The sequence below is a fragment of the Harpegnathos saltator genome, unplaced genomic scaffold (assembly GCF_003227715.2).
Source record: "Harpegnathos saltator strain DR-91 unplaced genomic scaffold, Hsal_v8.6 scaffold807, whole genome shotgun sequence".
Taxonomy (NCBI): domain Eukaryota; kingdom Metazoa; phylum Arthropoda; class Insecta; order Hymenoptera; family Formicidae; genus Harpegnathos; species Harpegnathos saltator.
In genome coordinates this window covers 151,080-174,515 of record NW_020230657.1, presented here as the reverse complement: position 1 = coordinate 174,515, position 23,436 = coordinate 151,080, and the positions used below count along the sequence as shown (strand labels likewise).

Sequence of the window (23,436 nt, the reverse complement as noted above, 5' to 3'; positions counted from 1 at the left end):
GTTCGCCATGGACAGGAACAGATGATAATCACTTGGTGCCAGGTCCGGACTATAAGGTGGATGCATAAGAACCTCCCAACCAAGCTCCCGGAGCTTCTGGCGAGTCACTACTTGTGTGTGGCCTGGCGTTGTCCTGATGGAACACAATTCCTCTCCTATTGGCCAAAGCTGGCCGCTTCTGGGCGATTGCTTCCTTCAGACGGTCCAATTGTTGACAGTACAGTTCCGAGTTAAGAGTTTTGCCATAGGGGAGCAGCTCATAGTAGATAATTCCCTGCCAATCCCACCAAACACACAGCAAAACCTTCCTGGCCGTCAATCCTGGCTTGGCCACCGTTTCCGCCGGCTCACCGCGATTCGACCACGACCGTTTTCGCTTGACGTTGTCGTAAGTGATCCACTTTTCATCACCAGTGATCAACCGCTTCAGAAATGGGTCGATTTTGTTGCGATTCAGCAGCGATTCGCAGATGGAAATTCGGTCCATGAGGTTTTTTTTCGTTAACTCGTGTGGCACCCATACATCGAGCTTCTTTTTGTATCCAGCCTTATTCAAATGGTTCCAAACGGTTTTTTGTGCAATCTTTAGCTCTTGGGCAATCGAAACAGTGCTTACATGACGGTCGGACTCGACAATGTCCATGATTTTATCGATATTTTCGATAATTGGCCTTCCAGTGCGTGGTGTATCTTTGACATCGAAATTACCGGAACGGAATCGACGAAACCAAAATTGCGCGTGATTGGCTATTACAGTATCAGGACCATAAACACTATTCACATTTTCAGCCGCCTGGCTTGCATTTTCGTCTTTATCGAAGAAAAACTGTAAAATATAGCGTATTTTCTCTTTGCTAGTGTCCATCTTTGACGCGCGCTCAAACAAAACTGAGTCAACTAATTACAAAACTGTCAGAAAAGTTTGTTTAGTACGAAATCTCATCTTTCTAACGCCATCTAGTGGAACCCGATCGGACTTATACAACGCGAGATACAGATAACTAAAGCCATCTATTGGAAAAATAATGGATTTATTTTTACTACACCTGATATACGAGGGTGGTCCGATAAGTACTTAGCCTACAAAAGAAAAACGAAAATTTTGGAAAAGTGGCGATTTATTTCTCAACATAGTCTCCTTTTAGCTCGATACACTTGACCCAGCGATGCTCCAACTTCTTTAACCCGTCTGAAAAATCCGTTTTCTCGAAGTCTGCAAAGTAGACCTCCGTGGCGGCGATGACCTCCTCATTCGACTCAAATTTCTGCCCGGCGAGTGACTTTTTCAAGTTTGGAAACAAAAAGAAGTCGCACGGGGCCAAATCTGGAGAATACGGTGGATGGGGCAGCAGTTCGTAGCCCAATTCGACCAATTTGACCGTGGCGAGGGCGGAGGTGTGAGCCGGTGCGTTGTCATGGTGGAAGAGCACTTTTTTCTTCGTCAAATGGGGCCGTTTTTTCTGCAATTCGGCGTCGAATCGGCCCAATAATTCGGCATAGTACAGCCCTATGACCGTTTTGCCCTTCTCCAGGTAGTCGATGTAGATCACACCTTGTGAATCCCAGAAAACGGTGGCCATCACCTTTCCGGCCGATAGGACAGTCTTCGCCTTCTTCGGAGCACGTTCGCCGGGTGAAGTCCACTGTTTCGACTGTTCTTTGGTCTCTGGTGTGTACCAGTGGATCCATGTTTCGTCGACGAAACGACGCAGAAACTCCTTCGGATTGCGCTTAAACAGCGTCAAACACTGCTCTGAAGTGGTCTCACGGTTGCGCTTGTTGTCCGGAGTGAGCAAACACGGCACCCATCGCGCCGACAGCTTTCTCATGCCCAAAATTTCATGCAGGATATGACCCACGCGGTCTTTTGAGATGCCTACTGTCTCAGCTATCTCGCGCACCTTCAATCGGCGGTCTGCCAATACGAGATCGTGGATTTTTGTCATTTTATCCTCCGTGGTTTTCGGGACACCTGGGCGTGGCTCATCAAAAACCGACGTGCGACCACGTTGAAAATCGTTAAACCAATTTTTGACGGTCGCCATCGAAGGAGAAGAGTCGCCGTACACAGCATCCAAGCGCTCTTTGATTTCGCTGCGCGATTTCCCTTCCAAAAACAAGAATCGAATCACCGACCGATATTACTCTTTTTCCATTTTTCTAAAATCCGCGGACACGCCCGCTTCCACACGCGGTCAAAACAAAACTACGAGTCCGATTCGGCTGAAATTTCGACAGTAGCCGTCTACGAGAATGTACTACACGATAGTAAATGTCTCTTGCCATAGTGGCGCCATCGGGCGGTGAGGCTAAGTACTTATCCGACCGCCCTCGTATATATTATATATACAGGGTGTCTTATAACTAATCTGGCAGAGCTCGTGAAGGCATAGAGCGGGTTAAGACAAATATAAAAGTCTGATACCATTTTGTGAGATTCGCAATAATTATCGAGTTATTAATGACAGAAATCTGAGGAATGAGTGCATGCCGAGACGTTATGGGAGGAGTATCTAGCCGCTCAGGCTAGAGAGCACTGCCCAGTCGACAAAGGAACTGTTGCCGGCGCGCGGCAAGAGGAAAGACGACGCGCTAATGTTTATGTCCTTACCTCACCGCTCCTACATCCCGCTGCACCGCGTCTAAGTTCACGCCGATATGGCCGCTGAATATTCGCGATTACAATTATGAGATTATTTTATGAGGTACCACAGATAGCTCATATTGAATTGCAAAGTTCATGATTCAAAAGTTCTTTGATCAAGAAAACATCGAAAAGGAGAAAGCGATAGAGAGCGATGAGATCTACAGAGATTCTCATTGTTTTCTATCGCAATCTATCGTTTTGCTGCATTGGATCCGAAAAAAATGATATCGCGTAAAGATAGAGTACGATGAACACTTCTCATCGTACTCTATTGTACTCTATCGTTAGGAGAATATTTAATTGTTAGAGTATGATAGAATTCGCGTAGAGACTCATCGTGTCCTATCGTTTTATTCAAGTCTACACGGAAAATATGTTTGGTTGAATGAACAGATTTTCTGACGAAATGAGAGAGAGAAAGAGAGAGAGAGAGAGAGAGAGAGAGAGAGAGAGAACGATTAAGAAATTTTGATTGAGATTAGCACAATTTTGTTTAAGTTAACAATAAACCTTGATGAATTGGACACAGTGTTAATATTTTCAGTTAATATTTCTCTGTATCGTTCATATTTCATTTGCAAGCTGTATTGTGGACCAAACATTTTTACCATATATCATGCATAAATTGTTGTCTTATATCGTAATTCTTGTCAGTGGTATATTAACGACAGAAGAAACTGATAGTTCTGTGTCGCACAATTGCGAAAAGAGGACCATCGTTGTCAATGGTGCACCAACGATACTCGGCATAAAATTGATTCCTAGGTATAATCGCGATACAACGCAAATCCGAATGTGTTATTTTGACACGCATAAAAATAACGTGTCAAAATAACACACTCGGATTTGCGTTGTATCGCGATTATACCTAGGAATCAATTTTATGCCGAGTATCGTTGGTGCACCATTGACAACGATGGTCCTCTTTTCGCAATTGTACGATACAGAACTTTCAGTTTCTTCTGTCGTTAATATACCACTGACAAGAATTACGATATAAGACAACAATTTATGCATGATATATGGTAAAAATGTTTGGTCCGCGATACAGCTTGCAAATGAAATATGCACGATACAGAGAAATATTAACTGAAAATATTAACACTGTGTCCAATTCATCAAGGTTTATTGTTAACTTAAACAAAATTGTGCTAATCTCAATCAAAATTTCTTAATCGTTCTCTCTCTCTCTCTCTCTCTCTCTCTCTCTCTCTTTCTCTCTCTCATTTCGTCAGAAAATCTGTTCATTCAACCAAACATATTTTCCGTGTAGACTTGAATGAAACGATAGGACACGATGAGTCTCTACGCGAATTCTATCATACTCTAACAATTAAATATTCTCCTACCGATAGAGTACAATAGAGTACGATGAAAAGTGTTCATCGTACTCTATCTTTATGCGATATCATTTATTTCGGATCCAATGCAGCAAAACGATGGATTGCGATAGAAAACAATGAGAATTTCTGTAGATCTCATCGCTCTCTATCGCTTTCTCCTTTTCGATGTTTTCCTTGATCAAAAAACTTTTGAATCATGAACTTTACAATTCAATATGAGCTATCTGTACCTCATAAAATAATCTGATAATTGTAATCGCGAATATTCTGCGGCCATATCGGCGCGAGCTTAGACGCGGTGCAGCGGGATGTAGGAGCGGTGAGGTAAGGACATAGACATTGGCGCGTCGTCCTTCCTCTCGCCGCGCGCCGGCAACAGTTCCTTTGTCGACTGGGCAGTGCTCTCTAGCCTGAGCGGCTAAATGCTCCTCCCATAACGTTTCGACGTGCACTCATTCCTCAGATTTCTGTCATTAATAACTCGATAATTATTGCGAATCTCACAAAACGGTATGGGACTTTTATATTTGTCTTAACCCGCTCTATGCCTCCACGAGCTCTGCCGGATTAGTTATAAGACACCCTATATATATTGTAGATATATACAATGTATTTACATAATAATATTTATAGCATATTTCATAGATAGTGAAACGTCTTCCATTGATTTCACATTCATCAACATAGAAATTTTTTTTTGTTCACGGGGGAAATCCTCGTAGATACCTTCGTCCCTTTGGGGTCGGGCAGAGGTTATGCCGGACTTTTATCGGTTAAAACTCCTCCGGGGCGTCTTCCGAGCGTGCCGGAATGGGAGAGCTGGGGGAACCGCGTCAGCATTCCATCCCTAGTACCTCAGTCCTGGGGTACTGAGACGAGCCCTTCGCCTGAGTGCCGCGCTCCCCCCCCCCACCGCATTGAGCAGGAAAGAGGGGCGCGGCGCCCCGGCCGGATTGGCCAGCCTGGTCTCCTTGTTGGAGGGAGAGATGGGACACTCATCCTCTCTCCCGGCCCCTCTTGGTAACGTTAGGGGAAGGCAGGGAGTGGGCTCCGGCCCCAACCGGGTTGGCTATTTCTTTTACCGTCTGATACGACATGTGGGGGGTCATTATCAGAAGAGGAGGGAAAATCCACTCTCCTCCTCCTACAACGGTCGAGTGCCCTTTCATCGGCGAACGGAGGCGCGCTCTGAGGGGACGAGGATGCCTCCTAAGCATCGGAGGCAGCGTCTTGTCTGCGGCACGATCCCAGGGTCGCTGTCCTATGGGAAGCGCTACCTGTCTCGTTGAACTCGACGAGGGCGACGCTTCCACTCGGCGGCCTTCTTGCAGGACATAACGTCCCGCAAAGGCGATTACCGCCGATCAGACTTTTTCCCTTTCGAGCATGGCCTTGAAAAGGAGAGGTCCGGTTTATTGCCAATTGCCTGGACGAGGATACGGCGAGGATACTGGGTCCATGCTACGCATGTCTCCAACGTGTGCTGTGCTGTGTCCTCCAGCTCCAGGCAATGGTGCACCATGCTGTGGGATCCGGTGCAGGTACCGGATAAAAGACATCATAATGAGTCTTGGCTGGGACGTCTTGCAACACTCGGTATATTCACTAGACATCGCTCCTACTGATTACCACTTGTTCCGGTCGAAGCAACATACCTTGTTTGATACGAACTTCAAATCAGTAGCGAGATTCGAAAATGACTTGATGACTTTATCGTATTCAAAGACACAACATTTTTCCGACATGGAATTCATCAGCTGCCTGAAAGATGGTTTAAAGTTATAGAAAACAAAGGCGAATATTTTGATTGACAAATTTGTTTTACTTTCGTTTAAAATAAACCTTGAATTTAGCTTAAAGATTTGGATTATTTATTTGTACACCTAATAAAAGGTAAGGTATTATTATAACAATATATTCTTGAGACTAACTAAAGTAAAAAAGTCAGGTACTATTTTTTCTTCCGACAAATAGTTAGTGAAATATCATAAGTTAAATATTAATAAAGTTACTGAGTTTTCCTTAAATATCTAAAAAAATATTAGGTAAATAAAAAATGTTTCAGACAAAAGTTGTGAAAATTAATTGGAAAAAAAGAATGATATAATAAAAAACTGGTTTCCATGCAAGAAAAGTAATGATCAGTGAATATGTGGCAACTTCATCACCACCAGACGAATGCATCGATCGTCACGCCTCTATTGGACCTTCCCTTATGCTACTAGGAACTACGCCTCTCACTTACTCCTTAAATTCGTGGTGTGCAATCGTTCAGTTAGTTTTAGTTTATCTTAAGATTTCCTTTATATTGGGAGTACAAATTAATTCGGTCCGTTTTTTCTTGTGTTAAAAAATGTATTTATTTCAAAACAAAATGAATGAACAGATCAATTAAAGTATTTTCCATCGCTGGCTACTACTTTCTCCCATTTCTCAGGCAATTTTCGAATTCCATCTCGAAAAAATGACTCGTCTTTTGAGGCGATCCAAGTTTGGAGCCAATTTTCGATTTCTGCGAAAGAAGTGAACCGGTGACCTGCCAAATCGTGCTGCATCCTTCGGAACAACTAGTAATCAGAAGGAGCAATGTTCGGAGAATACGGCGGGTGCGGTAAAACATCCCATTTGAGCGTTTCCAAATATTTTTTTACGACTTTTGCGACATGAGGCCGAGCGTTGTCATGAAGAAGAATAACTTTATCATGTTTTTGCTCGTATTCCGGCCGTTTTTCTCGCAATGCACGGCTCAAACGAATCAATTATAGCCGATACCGATCACCCTTAATGGGATCTCTAGGTTTCAGCAGCTCATAGTAAACAACATCCTTTTGGTCCCACCAGATACAGAGTATGATCTTCGAACCATGTATGTTCGGCTTTGATGTTGATGTTGAGGTCGATGGCAACAATTGACCGGGCTTGGCGTAGTATTTTTTCTTTTTGGAGTTGTAGAATATCCACTTCTCATCTCCAGTTACAATCCGATGCAAAAAAATCTTTTCTTTGTTGCCTTTGAATCAGCTGCTCGCAAGTGAAAAATCGCCTTTCAACGTCTCTCGGTTTCAGTTCATAAGGCACCCAATTTCCTTGTTTTCGAATAAATCCCATGTCTCTCAATCGTACGGAAACGGTTTGTTGAGTCACTCCCAATGATTCTGCAAGCTCCTCTTGCGTTTGACTCTGATCTTCTTCGACTAATTCTCTAATTCTTTGTCCTCGAATTCTTTATCCTCGAATTTTTTTGGCTGTCCAGAGTGAGGCTTGTCTTCGACGCTGAATCTCCATCCTTGAAACGTCGAAACCATTCCCTACATGATTTATCATGTTGGAGCAGCGTCACCATAAACTTCAACAAGCATTCGATGGGCTTCAGCTGCACTTTTCTTCCAATTAAAGCAGAAAATTAAAACCTCCCGCAAATGCTGTTTGGTTAACACAAAATTAGACATTTTCAACACTGTAAAAAGTAAGGTTTTTGTATGAAACTCAAAGCGATATAAACTGAATATTATTGGCAGATGTCTAACCTCTCTGAAACCGCCAAAATCGACAGTCACTATGAACCATTCATAACAGCCGGAGCCATCTTTTGAAAACGGACCGAACTAATTTGTACACCCAATAATATTACTACTAGCTGTGATAGTTAATAAACAACGACATTGAAGACTACATTCGAGCGCTATCTTTATTATTGAATCAATGATTAGTCTAAAGATATCTCGAAAGTGGCGCCACCTGTAAACAAAATGATATCATTATATGTCATTATATATCTCCGTTGAAACATATAATGTATACTAACATATAATGTATACGTATAATAATATACAATTTTTGTCTGAAACATTTTTCCCTAAAATGTCGCGTTTACAAAAATCGGGTAGTACGGGTGGTTTGTGACACCATGTATATCATTTGTTATAGCAAATTTGGCATAAAAAAAACCTTCAACTGTCAAATCGAAAATAATTCTATTAAATCGAAAATCTATACTGTCCTCAGCTAATTTAGCTAATAGACGTGTTTTCAATGCTTCAAAGTTTACGCAAAAACTTCTCGGGCCATTCGATTATTGGATGATAAATCCTTGGACTAGAACGTGTTCCCCGGGTTTTAGACGAAAACTATTGGATATAGGAATAAGTTTTAATCGTTTTTTATGTAGACAAAAAACATAGTTTGAATATGAAAATATTAAATGATTTTATTCAAAATATTTTCCATCTGAAACGACAACCTTCGCCCATCTTTCGGGCAATAAACGGATTTCTCGAGTGAAGAATTCTATTTCTTTCGAGGTGATCCAGTCATCGACCCATTTTTGTATGCTGTCATATGAGGTGAAGCGCTCTCCAATAAGTACCGACTGCATCGACCGGAACAGATGATAGTCTGAAGGGGCAATGTCTGGTGAATACGGCGGGTGGGGTAGGACTTTCCATTTCACCCCTTCTAGGTACGTCCGGACGGGTTGACCAACATGTGGCCTAGCGTTGTCGTGCTGCAAAATCAGCTTTTCGTGTTTATTGGTCAACGGCCATATTGGTAACGGCCATTCCGGCCGTTTTTCTTGAATAGCTTGTTTCAAACTCATTAGTTGAAGTCGGTAACGTTGGGAATTGATAGTTTCGGACGGTTTCAGCAGCTCATAGTAGACTACACCCCGCATATCCCACCAGATACAGAGCATGACCTTTAACCCGTGAATATTGCGCTTTGGCGTTGATGGACCTGGTTCACCTGGCTTCACCCATGCTAGTTTGCGTTTAGGATTGTCGTAGTGAATCCATTTTTCATCGCCAGTGATGATCCGATGCAAAAAACTCTTTCTTTCTTGTCGTTGAAGCAACATTTCGCACGTGACCAAACGCCTTTCAATGTCCCTTTCCTTCAACTCGTGTGGTACCTAATTTCCTGCCTTCTGAACCATTCCCAGCGCATGTAGGTATTTTCCAACGGTGGATCGATCAACATCCAATGCTGCAGACAATTCTTCAAGTGTCTGACATGGATCAACATCAAGCAATTTCTCAAATTCCTCATTTTGGAACTTTTTTGGGGCACCATCGCGTTCTTTGTCGTTGACATCGAAATCACCACTTTTGAAGCGTTGGAACCAATATCTGCAAATTGGCTCCGATGGAGCATGGTCGCCGTAAACATCCACAAACAAATGGCACGTTCCCGCAGCACTTTTCTTCGAAAGATAGTAGTGGAGAAGAACTTCCCGCAAATGCTGCTTTTTTGGAACAAATTCCGACATTTTCGATGCGATATGAATACTTGCTGTTTGCACTCCAAACAAAAGTCTTATACTGCGTTTAACAGCTTACATATACACCTTTTAAATCCATGTATCGAAAGGTTAGAAAAGATGCAAGCGATATTATTAATACCATCTATGGGGAAACGATTAAAACTTATTCCCATACCTAATAACTACGGCATCGTGTTCAGCGAGTCAAAATCCTCTGGAAATGATGTTTTGTCTGTTCCCCACAATGGGCCAAAATCGACTCTTTTTACCCATTGTTCTTTCACCTTTCAACGAACACCTAACGAATTTTCGATTTTATTAAAAGACATAACCACGCTGACAATATTAATTTTATAGATATTTATTCACACTATCAGTAGTAACAACATTATAATAAAACAGATCAATTCTCTCATATACTTTGCTATAAACAATAACAAGAAAAATTAGATATTTGATGGTAGCTTTTAAAAGTTAACTGTTCTTGATTTTGTACCGCATTATTTAAAAAAAAATATTCTTAAAACGTTTTATATATTTCATTCCTATTATACAGAATGCCTCGAAACGCACGATTATCCTTTGGAGGTGTGAAAGAGAGTGAAATTCTGAAGTCAAAAGTTCCTCTTCCATTTTTTCCTCTGATCATTAATAACAAAGTTATTAACGAAAAAGTCGACCAATGGCGCGTACAACTATCGCGTACTGTACATTAGCGCGAGGCTCCGCCCTCTGCTAGCGCCGGAAATATTTTTACCTGATGGTATTAAATAGCTCATTTATCATCCATTTCATAAGTTTAAAAGTCGGAAAACACCTCACTTCTTCCTTTGTTTCCACAATTCGTTGTTTATGTTTTAAATCTCGGTGCATTAAGATTGAGGAGCTGTTACTAAAGAGTATTTCGTGCAAGAAATGACAACTCTCAGCTATTTCTCAATCCGCGAGATATCGAAGATGAAAATGTAAACATAGGAAAAGCAAAACAAAAGGTAAAACGAGAATTTATTGTGATAAATTAACATGTTATGAAAAAGTACATAAGGAATAAACATTATGTAGTTTCTGCGAACAACGTTTCGAACGGGCGCTCTAAAAAATTAGTCTTTTTCAAAACCAGTAAAAAACCGTTGGTCTTTATCATTTCAATAACATTTAATAAAATTTCTATTTTTAAACTTGTTTTCAATTGATTTTTTATTTTTGTTGATTAAAAATGATGATGAATCAATTAGCTCATCAAATGGATAATAAACGAACTATTTGATATCATCAGATAAAGACAAATTTTGGCACTAGCATAGGGCGAAGTCACGCGCCAGTGATACTGCGTGACAGTCGTGTACGCCACGCCATTGATCGACTGTCCTTGTTAATAACTTTGTTATTAATGGTCGGAGGAAAAAATGGAAGAACTTTCAACTCAGAATTTTACTCTCCTTCACATCCCTAAAGGATAATCGTGTATTTTGAGACATTCTGTATATACTTGAAAATTTCGAACAGATAGTACTGCTATGTATTTTTAAACTTTATAGAATAAAATTTCATTTGCAAAGTAGTGTACATTGAATCATTTAAATTTAGTGATTTTTTATTTATACAAAATGCGTAATTAATTCCGAATTATGTGAATACTTCGTTCGAAAATGAAACGTAAATCTAATATACTCCACCGTTATAGGAACATATTAACTTAAATCAATTAAAATATTCGCTTATGTAGAATTGAAATTCATTCTATATATGGCTTGATAAGATATTTAGCTGAATGTTACAACACACAATTATTATTTTTTTTTATCTTGCCTGTTGTAGATTTAACTTGGGAGATCTTATTTTTTATGTGTAATCTCATAAGAAAAATCTAACGAAATTAGTTCTGACCAACTCATAAATCCGTGTCGTCCGATAAAATGATGTGGAAACATTGTTTATAGGTTATTACAGACACAATTTGTGTCTATGATCAGAAATACCATCATGCTGGAATCACATATATGCTTTAGTCGACATCTTTCAAAAGTGCAAGAAGTCTTCCAAAAGTGCAAGTTTATTTTGATTGAATTTATCATATACGACTCCTTAATGTCTCATCATAAAAATAAGACTCAACAATATACTTATCCATAATTCTACACTAACATTAGGACTATCTGTACTGAAATGGGACAGTGCGATGTCAACGTAGATTTTCCTCGAGATCAATAATGACAATTATATCTATTAATTTCGTACCTATTATTAAAATTTGTTTTGTCGAAAAAGATAAAAGAATAAAAAGATAAATCATATATTATCATCCATTGAAACTAATAGCAAAACTATATTTTATGAATAAAATAGTTTTAACCTAATACTTACAAGGAACATGCGCGAAGTATGTATCACTGATTTCGACGAAACTTGGCATATTTGTAGAGTAGCCAAAAATAAGAGACCCATATTTTTTTATCAGCAATGGCTCAGGTTTAAGGAGTGAAACTGCCCCTCAAAGTTTCATCCCCTTTATTCTTTATGTCCCCTTTATTCCCCTTTATGTCTCGATAATTATTGTAATTAGAAAAGAAACTTTTTAAACAAAAATTGTACAGTTTTTTTATAAAAAATTAAATAGTCTTGATTAAGATAAAAAAATGTTTTTGACGATTAACAAAATAACCATGTCAGGCTTAATTATTAATTTGTCAAATTCATTATATGGAGGAAAAAGTTAGCATTTTTCATTTCGAATCCATCTATCTATATATTGTTTTAATGTATAGTGTATATATTTTATTTAAATTATACGGATATTGCTATTTATAAGTGGAAGTAATACTATCAGGTATTTGAATTAATTCTCGCTGTTGATTAGTAGAGGTCATTTGTGCTATTTCAACATAGCAACCGATGGTGATCAATGGTTCAACATAGGACCGAAAGTGACCGATGGTATATATGAAAGTACTGTCAATAGGATTTAATAACACTGGCCTGCAAAATTTCAAAAACTTTATGCGTTTTGGATGTCAAAAGTCATTTTCTACGCTGAATTTTGTCCGCTGAATACACATCCGGCCTTAGAATTTTTCTATCACATCAGGTTTTCGAAATAATTAGGTTTAAATAGCCAAAAAATGCCGTTTTTCACTAGGCTACCCAGCCATTGAAGACAAGGCTAGATGATCCAGCCACTGAAGGCAAGATTAAAAGGCTGCCCAGTCACTGAAGGCAAGGTTAGATGATCTAGCCACTGAAGACAAGATTAAAAGGCTACCCAGTCACTGAAGGCAAGACCAGATGATCCAATTACTGAAGACGAAAGCGAAAATGTTAATAAAAAAAGATTTTATTTATCCAGAAATAGAGTCAAAAGAGCGTTTCTTGGACTTTTTACTATGAACCACATCAGGAATGTCTCGTTCAGTACTCCAACAGTAATCTGCTAACATATGAATATCTCATCGATCCTGATATCTTTTTTCCATTTCTTTAATATCCTGATGAAATTTTTCCCCTTGTTCCTCGCTTATGCTTCCTAAGCTACATTTGGGGAAGTAATCAAAATGGCTTTTCAAAAAATGTATCTTTAGATTCATATTGCATCTTAATTTCATAAACTTTTCAAGCATATTACTCACCAATTCTTCATAGTTAGAATCTTTTTTGTGTCTCCCAAGAAATCCAGAATCACTTTCTTCAATGAAACCCAAGCTTCTCTTTCTAAACAAGTCATTGTTTTTTCAAATTTCTCGTCTTTAGTAAGTAATCTAATTTGAAGCCCAATAAAAATGCCTTCCTTAATTTTTGCATTACTGAGATGAGAAAACTTTGTACAGAGGTATTTAAAACCATTTCCTTCCTTATGCAGAGCCTTCACGAATTGCTTCATTGGACCCAATTTTATATGCAACGGAGGTAACAAAATTTTATTAGGATCAACTAACGTTTCATTTATTACATTTTTCACGCCAGGTTCCAAGCTTTTTCTTTCCATTTTTTTTTCTGTCTAATGAAGTTCTCTGGCTCTACTATCCCATTCGCAAAGAAAACATGGGAATTTGGTGAAACCTTGCTGTTGTCCTAAAAGCATACACAAAATTTTCAAATCACCGCAAATTAACCAGTTGTGTTGTTCATAATTAATATATCCCAACAGTGTTTTTAAGTTTTCATATGCTTCTTTTAAATGAACTGAGTGTCCAATAGGTACTGATGCATATATTCCCCCATTGTGAAGGAGAACAGCTTTTAGATTTCATCTTAAGGAATTAATGAAAAGTCTCTATTCATTAGCATTATAAGACTTTAATCTCAAAAAATGTATCAAGTCAGATACATTATTACAAAAAACTAATGAATCTACCATAGAAAAAAAGGAATAAATTCTTTTTCACGATGCCTGTACCAAGAAAACGTTGTTTCTGATTCTAACAAATCCCTTTCTTTCAATCTGGATCCCAGTAACTGCATTTTCTTTAGATAGATCTAAATCTCTTACAAGATCATTTAAAACAGACTTATTGAAAGGCTTTGGACTATTGTCATCAACCGGATCGATTTCATAAGTTTCAAAATCTACATTGTTCTCATCAATAGGATTGTCGTTGTCTAAAGATGGTAAAGAAGGGTTCATTGGTCGAGAAGGAATAGGAATATCAGGTCCATGAAAACAGGTCTTGTAGCACATGAAAGTGTTGTATAAGAGATGTTTTTCTTATTGCGAGCATTATGGCCCGTGATTTGACATGAGCAGAAGTAACAGCTAGTTATATGATCAGTTGGTTCACGCCAAATCATTGGAATACCAAATCGCATGCCACTTTTTTTCCCTTTCAACCAATATCTCAATCCTTGATAGCAAGTTGTACAAATTGTATGAAGAACCCATGATTTATCAAGATTTTTATTTCAATATTAAAATATTTAAAATAACACGTTTTGATATTTTGAGTTACAGGAACTTTTTGCTTTTGCGGAACGTATTCACCACAGATGTAGTAAAATTTATCAGGATCATTTTTACACTTTCGCGAAGCCATTTCATTAAAAAAAATATATGTATTAAAGAGAACAAATGAAATATGTAAATACTCTACACACTTTAAATGATATATTATAATAATAGGAACAGGATATATGAAGTTATTACTGCAGCATAGTGTTACAAACGTAATACTGCATTAATTTCACGTCAGTTCTGTGAAGTTCCTACTTTTATCAATGAAATAACATTAATTACAAGTTGTTCAGAATAATCAAGAGCCTATTATCATAATTTTCTAAAAAATGTTCACCATATTAACAATGATGTTTTTAGTTGGTACTACATGGGCTGAAAAGTTTTTGGCCTGACATATAGATGGCGCCACAAACTAAAAATCCTTATATTTCCTATAGAGTACCAACCTTAACTTAGATGCTGTAAAAATTTCATGATATTTCGTTGACTCGTGTATAAGTTATAGCTTTCGAAGTGACGTTACCTCTGAATTTATCTTTACTATGGAAAAAAGCGAATTTCGTGTTTTGATTAAACATTGCTTCCTGATGAGAAAAAACACTGTTGAAGCAAAGGCATGGCTTGATAAATGTTACGGCACATCTGCCCCACCGAATTCAACCATCAAATATTGGTTTGCTGAGTTTCGTCGTAACCGTACGAGCACAAATGATGCACCACGTTCAGGAAAGCCAAATGAGGCAGTTACTCCAGAAAACATCTAGAAAATCAATGAAATCGTGTTGAATGACCGCAAAATGAAATTGAGTGAGCTAGCTAACATCATAGGCATCTCAAAGGAATGCGTTAGTCATATCATTCATGAATATTTACACATGAAAAAGCTTTGCGCGCGTTGGGTGCCGCGTTTTTTGACAATTGAGCAAAAAGCGGAACGTGTTCGACTTTCAAAGCAAAATCTGGCCCTGTTTAACCGCAATAAGAAGGAGTTTTTGCGTCGATTTGTCACAATGGATGAAACATGGATCCATCACTACACACCGGAGTCCAATCGGCAGTCAGCGGAGTGGTTATTGCTTGATGAAAGCTGTCCGAAGCGCCCGAAGACACAACAATCACTCGGCAAGGTTTTGGCCAGTATTTTTTGGGATGCGCATAACATAATATTCATTGATTATCTTGAACATGGTAAAATTATCAATAAAGAATATTACTATACATTACTGGATCGATTGGACGACGAGGTCAAGGTCAAACGGCCACATTTGGCAAAGAAAAAAATTTTGTTTCACCAAGACAATGCTCCAGCTCACTCGGCTCGCGATGCGACCGATAAATTAAAGAAATTGCGCTATGAATTGGTCCCGCATCCCCCGTATTCTCCAGACCTGGTCCCCAGCGACTATTTCCTTTTTCCCCGACTGAAGCAGTGGCTCGCTGGTAAAAGATTTTACTCGAATGAGGAGGTCAAGTTGGAAACAAATGCCTATTTTGAGAGACTTGACACCGAGCACTATAAGACCGGCATCGAAATGTTAGCGGACCGTTACACTAATTGCATTACTCTAAATGGAGATTATGTCGAGGAATAAAATACTTTTTTCATTAAAAAAATCGTTTTTTCATTGTTAAGCCAAAGACTTTTCAGCCCATGTAGTATATAATATTACAAAAATAACTTCCAAAGAATCCTATCTTTTTATTTTCATTTTTTTCTTACTGTATACAATAAAGTATTATATTTTCTTTCATTTTATTGATTTTAATTTTTTTAACTTTTAAATTATAATTATCTCTACCCTGACGTGGTAGAAAAATTCTAAGGTCGAATTCGTATTCAGCGAACAAAATTACGTAGGAAATGACCTTTGACACAAAATCATACAGACTTGTGTAATCGGTTGAATATTGTGAAAAACAGCATTTTTTGGCTATTTCAACCTAATTATATCGAAAACCTGACGTGATAGAGAAATTCTAAGGCCGGATTCGTATTCAGCAGACAAAATTACGTAGGAAATGATCATTGAAATTCAAAACGCAAACCATGCAGACCTGTTATCTAGATAGCATAAAGCGAATGAAATTTTGAAAATTAGTTTCACCCCTTAAACCTGAACCATTGCCGTTAAAAAAAATACTAAGCGCGCAACTAAGTTTCCGGGTTTCATACATGGATGGCGCTAACGACACATGTAGTCGACATACATGTCTGAAGTTGTGTTTTTTTTATAGCTTGGACATTTGTTAACAATAACCAGTCGTAACACCAATACATATCGCAACGCAAAAATATTTTTTCTAACAACGAAGATGTCGAGTTTTCTGCCAAATAAACAGCATTTGCGGGAAGTTCTGCTTTTCTGCTTTAACTTGAAAAAAAGTGCAGCTGAAGCACGTCGTTTGCTTGAGGAGGCCTACGGCGAACATGCACCATCGAAAACTACCTGTGAAGATTGATTTAAACGCTTCAGAAGTGGCGATTTCGACACTGAGGACAAGGAGCGCTCCGGAAGACCAAAAGCAATTGAGGACGCTGATCTGCAAGCGTTATTGGATGAAGATGATACGTAAACACAAGATCAATTTGCGGAGGCATTAAACATGACTCGCCAAGGTATTTCCAAACGTTTACATGCCATGGGAAAAATTCAAAAGGTAGGAAAATAGGTGCCACATGAGTTGACTGAGAGACAGATGGAAAATCGAAGAGACACTTCCGAAATTTTGCTTTTGCGGCATGAAAGAAAGAGTTTCCTGCATCGAATTGTTACTGGCGATGAGAAGTGGATATATTTCGAGAATCCCAAACGCAAAAAATCGTGGCTTTCATCTGGCGAAGCATCAACATCGACGGCACGGCCAAATCGCTTCGGAAAGAAGACAATGCTCTGCGTTTGGTGGGACCAAAAAGGAATCGTATACTATGAGCTGCTGAAACCGGGCGAAACTGTCAATGGGCATCGCTACCGATAACAACTGATCAATTTGAACCATGCATTGCTCGAAAAACGGCCAAAATGGGACACGAGACACGAACGAATGATATTGCAGCATGACAACGCTCCGTGCCGTCGCACTTCCATCGTCAAGGACACTATCAAAACGCTGAAATGGGATCTGCTACCGCACCCGCACCCGTATTCGCTAGACCTGTCCCCTTCTGATTATCACTTTTTCCGGTCGATGGCACATAGCTTGGCTGGGCAACACTTGGTCAATTTCGAAGAAGTGCAAAATTGTTTGGATGAATGGTTTCGGTCCAAAGACGCGTCGTTTTATCGTCACGGTATTCATGTATTGCCAGAGAGATGGCAAAAATGTGTAGCTAGCGAGGGACGATATTTTGAATAAACCATTTTTTGTATTTCTCTTGAAATTTTCCATTTTTCATTGATAAAAAAACCCGGAAACTTAGTTGCGCACCTAGTATGAGTCCTCTATTTTAGACTATTTTATAAATATGCCAAGTTTTGTCGAAATCAGAGACATACACTTCGCGGATGTTACTTGTTAGTACAAATGAATATAATAATATGAATAGAACGAATTTATTCTTAAAATTCTTTGAAAAGAAAAATAATTATTGCATGTCGTAACATTCAATCAAATACCTTATTAGAAATCGAAAAGTCATTCAGAGAGCGAATTATGATGTATGTTAATTCCTACGAGCATATATTCGAATATGAATGATAAATCTGTTTTCCAATTTTTATATGTCCATATTTTTATATTCCATGACTTTGAGGTCTATTAGCACTATATTCATCTTAATGCAAATTATAATCGTAGATATTTGAAAATAGATAATTTCATTTAAAAAAAGGCTCGACAGATAACTTTCATATTTTTTTATGCCTCCATCTAGAAAAGAACAACGTACTCAAAATACGTCCCATTTAAAACGGCTCCATTTTAATTTGAAACTTTTATCTAACTTTTTTGTATCAATAATTTCAGAGAATATTAATTGGATTAATTAAAATGGAACATATTATATTGGGTCTGGGAAAAAGTTCGTGGCGTTTTTTTAATAAAATTCAACTAGTTTTCTTATAGTGTAAAAATGAATTTATTTAAATCAAATATGCTCCATTATTATCGACAATGTTTCGCCATTTTTCGGGTAGAGCCATGATGCCATCGGTAAAGAACTTCTGTGGTTTTTGGTTGAAAAACTGAATCAAGTGGTTTTCACAGGCTTCTTTTGAAACCAGCTTAATTCCATTGAGAGAGTTTTGCAGACATCGGAACAAGTGATAGTCAGAGGGTGCTATGTCTGGACTATACGGTGGATGCATCAAAACTTCCCAACCAAGCTCTCGCAATTTTTGACGGGTCATCAAAGAAATGTGTAGTCAGGTGTTGTCATGATGGAAGACAACACCTTTCCTATTATTCAATTCGGGTCCTTTTCTTTCAATTGCCTGGCGTAATCTTTCTAGTTGTCCACAGTAGAGTTGAGAATCAATCGTCTGACCAACTGGAAGTAGCTCATGGTGGACAATTCCCTTCCAGTCCCACCACACACACAGCATTATCTTTTTCGGCGTCAATCCTGGCTTCGCGAACGCTTATGACGGCTCACAAGTATGGTGAGCCGTCCTTTGTCCACGATCTTTGACGCTTCCGATTGTCGTACGTGATCCACTTTTCATCACCAGTTATGACACGTTTCAGAAATGGCTCGATATCATTGTGTTTCAGCAGCGCATCGCAGATGTTAATTCGGTCTATCATGTTTTTCGCGCTCAACTCAAGGGGAACCCATACATCGAGCTTCTTTTTGTAGCCAACTTTGTGTAAATGGTTCAAAACAGTTTTGTGGTCAATGCCTAGCTCCATATCAATATCGACACTGCTGATATGCTTATCTTGCTGGATTTTTTCAAGAATTTCACCAGCTTTTTCAATGATTGGACGACCAGAGCGTGACTCATCTTTCACATCAAAATTACCAGAACGAAAGCGAGCGAACCATTTCCGCGCAGCAGATTTTGATAAAGTACCTTCACCGTATACAACACAAATTTTTTCACAAGCCTGCGCAGCGTTCTTCCCTTTGTCGTAATAATATTGTAAAATATAGCGCAATTTTTCATTACTTTTCTCCATTTTCAAACGCAAACAACTTTCCAACCACTGCACCATTTTCGATGTTTATACACTCAAAGTAACGCTCGAAGTGTCACCTTTCCAACAAGCGTTTAGTGGTGTTGCTGCGATCTGTGTTTCCTGAGTTAGTTGCAATTGGCACCATCTACACATATTGGGAAAAACGCCACGAACTTTTTCCCAGACCCAATATATAAATAAATTTAATATTTAGAGCTCTTTAATTTTTATCCTATAAAAATCTTGTTTTGCGAAAACAATAGAGAAGAATGGGACAAATTAAAAGTTAAATTACAAATTAAGAAATTGAAAATTAAATTAAAAATAGAAATATTTTCTTAAATATACTCTATTATGAGAGAGAAGGAAAGAGAAGGACGGAGGAGAGCGAAATATCACAAGGTTTTGCTATAATTATTTTTCATACTTTCTTAATTTCTAAAGATATTTGTAAAGAAAACTAAAAAGATCCCTTAGTTACAAGAGGTAATTTCCATTACCCCTTGTAACTGACCATTAAATGTCTAGAAAATAAAATAGTTCTAATACATATATTTTTTTATAGTGTCTAAAGTTCACTAAAATCCTTGAGGAAAATTTATAGTAGCTCCCTTGTAATACACAAATTGTGGTTATTATAATTGGATTACTTTTATTGCTAATTACTTATAAAGAGTATTATATTTTGAATATTTTTATCTTTATAATTTATTTCCAAATTATATATAGAATTAAGTAAAAAGTCGATTTGTTATAACAAACATGTGTAGGGAATTTATGTAGTTGAAGAAAATATAATTTTTATTAATAAGGTATCTAGTGAAATTTGTTCATCATGTGAGTAATTTTTATAATAATCAATATTAATTACAGTTTTTACCTGTTTTCGCCGTTGGCTTATGGGATGAATGGTCCGTCCGCCATGGACCCCAACAGCTCGATGCACTTTTTACGATGGATGGATTCCTGGGAATTTTAAATACCGATGTACTCACCATAATATAATATATACATTATATTGTAACTTATATTACATGTACTTATTTTACTATTAAGACTAATTTATATTTTCAAAAATACTCAAAATGTAATAGGAGAATGCTTACATATATATTTGTATCTACAACAGAAGGGAGTTGCATTAGAATGTGCATTTACAAAATATAATCTGATAAGAGCTTGCTGTCTCGAAAACAGTTTATAATGACTTGGAAAAAAATACACACATACTATTTGATTAGAACTGTGATGCTTTATTATTAATTCAGTCATCCTCATTATCAATAAATGTCTAGCATTTCCGAGGCACACTTTCTACTAATTTTATGGCATATTTTTAAGGTAAAAGTCTCTAGAAAAAGATTAATTGAATTTGTCAAATTAACTCCTTAACTTTCCAATTTTTCTCTCCACAAAACTGAACCTTCATCAATGCCCAAACATTTCCGATGGAATTTATATCCGATGTCTGTGATGGTCAATCCAGTAGGTCAACATCATTTCCTTATTTCCTACTATGCAGTAGAAAAACAATTCCGATGTTTTGAGTCATTGTAATAACCATTTTTCGTTTTTTTTCTTAAACCACTTTTGGGCAAATGGTAATAAAGTCCTCTCACAAATTTTGACCATTTTGATAGCGTTCAAGTTATCTGTTAATATACAAAGTGCCAAAACCTTGCTTTGAGAAGCAGCTTCAAATGTATAGTTTTTTCTTCGACGTTTTTCATCTCAACCAAGGAAACACATATCCTTCTCCGACTTTTACGAGCTTGAAATATATTGTAATCTAGATTCAAATAAAGAATACGAATTTTTTTGATGTACTCAATCGGTCTTTTAAGGTGTGAGATATTCCTTTGAAAAAAATCACTATTTTTCTTTCGAAGTATTATTATCAAAAGTATAATAGAAAAAACTTGCCAAATTAAAATTTAATGATTTGAAAAGTCACTTATAATGGCGTTTTAATTTTTCTCATGTTAAAATTTTAAATATTCTTCTACCACTTACCAATTTTCTTATTATATAAAAATTTTGTTTCTACCAAATAAAAAGATATTTTATGCCGAAATCAACCATATATAATAATATTAGTTTTGAACATACGAATTTTTCATAAAATAGGTGAAAATACTTTGATAAACCAATAACGCTACATGTAACCGTCTATCTTATTTAATATATAGGGTGAGGAAAAAGTCTCGGACCGGTAAAATATCTCGAAAACCAAACATTTTAGAAAAAAATGTTTTGCACAAAAGTTGTATGATTTCAAGGGGGGCATAAAACAACTATCATTTTGTTTACAAATGGCACTATTTTCGAAATATTTATTAATCATTACTTTTCTTAAATGGAAACCCCAATTTTTTATTACACTGTCTTTTCTACCAATTAATTTAAACAATTTTTGTCTGAAACATTTTTTTATTTGCCTAATATTTTTCTAGATATTGCAGGAAAATTTGATAATTTATTCAATATTTCACTCACGATATTTCGTTAACTTTTTGTCAGAAAAAAAAGTGGTACTAGACTTCTTTGTTCTATTTAATCTTAAGAATATATTGTTACAATACCGCCTTGACTTTTGTTAACTTAATGATTTTTGGAAATTTCAAAATCATCAAATTAACAAAAATCAGGGCATTATTGTAACAATATATTCTTGAGACTAAGTAAAACAAGAAAATACTACTTTTTCTTCCGATAAATAATTAACGAGATATCGTAAGTTAAATATTGACAAATTTATCAAATTTTTCTTAAATATCTCAAAAAATATCAGGTGTAGTAAAAAGAAATCCATTATTTTTCCAATAGATGGCTTTGGTTATCTGTATCTCGCGTTGTATAAGTCCGATCGGGTTCCACTAGATGGCGTTAGAAAGATGAGATTTCGTACTAAAAAAACTTTTCTGACAGTTTTGTGATTAGTTGACTCAGTTTTGTTTGAGCGCGCGTCAAAGATGGACACTAGCAAAGAGAAAATACGCTATATTTTACAGTTTTTCTTCGATAAAGGCGAAAACGCAAGCCAGGCGGCTGAAAATGTGAATAGTGTTTATGGTCCTGATACTGTAACAGCCAATGACGCGCAATTTTGGTTTCGTCGATTCCGTTCCGGTAATTTCGATGTCAAAGATGCACCACGCACTGGAAGGCCAATTGTCGAAAATATCGATAAAATCATGGACATTGTCGAGTCCGACCGTCATGTAAGCACTGTTTCGATTGCCCAAGAGCTAAAGATTGCACAAAAAACCGTTTGGAACCATTTGAATAAGGCTGGATACAAAAAGAAGCTCGATGTATGGGTGCCACACGAGTTAACGAAAAAAAACCTCATGGACCGAATTTCCATCTGCGAATCGCTGCTGAATCGCAACAAAATCGACCCATTTCTGAAGCGGTTGATCACTGGTGATGAAAAGTGGATCACTTACGACAACGTCAAGCGAAAACGGTCGTGGGCGAATCGCGGTGAGCCGGCGGAAACGGTGGCCAAGCCAGGATTGACGGCCAGGAAGGTTTTGCTGTGTGTTTGGTGGGATTGGCAGGGAATTATCTACTATGAGCTGCTCCCCTATGGCAAAACTCTTAACTCGGAACTGTACTGTCAACAATTGGACCGTCTGAAGGAAGCAATCGCCCAGAAGCGGCCGGCTTTGGCCAATAGGAGAGGAATTGTGTTCCATCAGGACAACGCCAGGCCACACACATCGATAGTGACTCGCCAGAAGCTCCGGGAGCTTGGTTGGGAGGTTCTTATGCATCCACCTTATAGTCCGGACCTGGCACCAAGTGATTATCATCTGTTCCTGTCCATGGCGAACAATTTTGCTGGTGAAAAATTCGCTTCAAGAGAGGCTTGTGAAAATCGACTGTCTCAATTTTTTGCCAATAGGGACGAGGGCTTCTATGAGAGAGGCATAATAAAATTACCTTCAAAATGGCAACAAGTTATCGAACAAAACGGCGCATATTTGACCTAAATCGGATCATTCTAACTATGGTAATTAAAGTCTTCAATTTCATGCAAAAATAATGGATTTCTTTTTACTACACCTGATATATTTTTCCATCCGAAGGAAACCTATTAAACTTAGATTCGTCGGAC

At 37.6% G+C, this 23,436-nt stretch overlaps 2 protein-coding genes across 3 annotated transcripts in view; one reads left to right on the top strand and one right to left on the bottom strand.

Annotated features, from left to right (window-relative positions):
- The window catches only part of LOC105182726 (protein O-mannosyl-transferase 2), a 41,728-nt gene extending 21,172 nt beyond the window's left edge, over positions 1 to 20,556 (top strand). For both annotated transcript variants that reach the window (XM_025306856.1, XM_011140371.3), the window contains one exon: positions 20,187 to 20,556. In XM_025306856.1, coding sequence (XP_025162641.1) covers positions 20,187 to 20,318 — 132 coding nt within the window. In that variant the 3' untranslated portion in view covers positions 20,319 to 20,556. The remainder of the gene's footprint in view (positions 1 to 20,186) is intronic.
- Positions 12,480 to 14,266, bottom strand: LOC112590438 (uncharacterized). The gene is made up of 2 exons (XM_025306857.1): positions 12,874 to 14,266; positions 12,480 to 12,775 (listed from the first exon to the last, which is right to left on the bottom strand). The coding sequence occupies exons 1-2, from the start codon at positions 13,227 to 13,229 to the stop codon at positions 12,694 to 12,696; spliced, it is 438 nt and encodes a 145-aa protein (XP_025162642.1). The 5' UTR covers positions 13,230 to 14,266; the 3' UTR covers positions 12,480 to 12,693.
- Positions 20,557 to 23,436: the final 2,880 nt, after the last annotated feature.

Coding starts and splice junctions, on each gene's coding strand:
- LOC112590438 (XM_025306857.1), bottom strand. CDS start 13,229: ATGGAAAGAAAAAGCTTGGAACCTGGCGTGAAAAATGTAATAAATGAA. Junction 12,776..12,873: donor ATTCTAACTATGAAGAATTG/GTGAGTAATATG, acceptor CCCCAAATGTAG/CTTAGGAAGCATAAGCGAGG.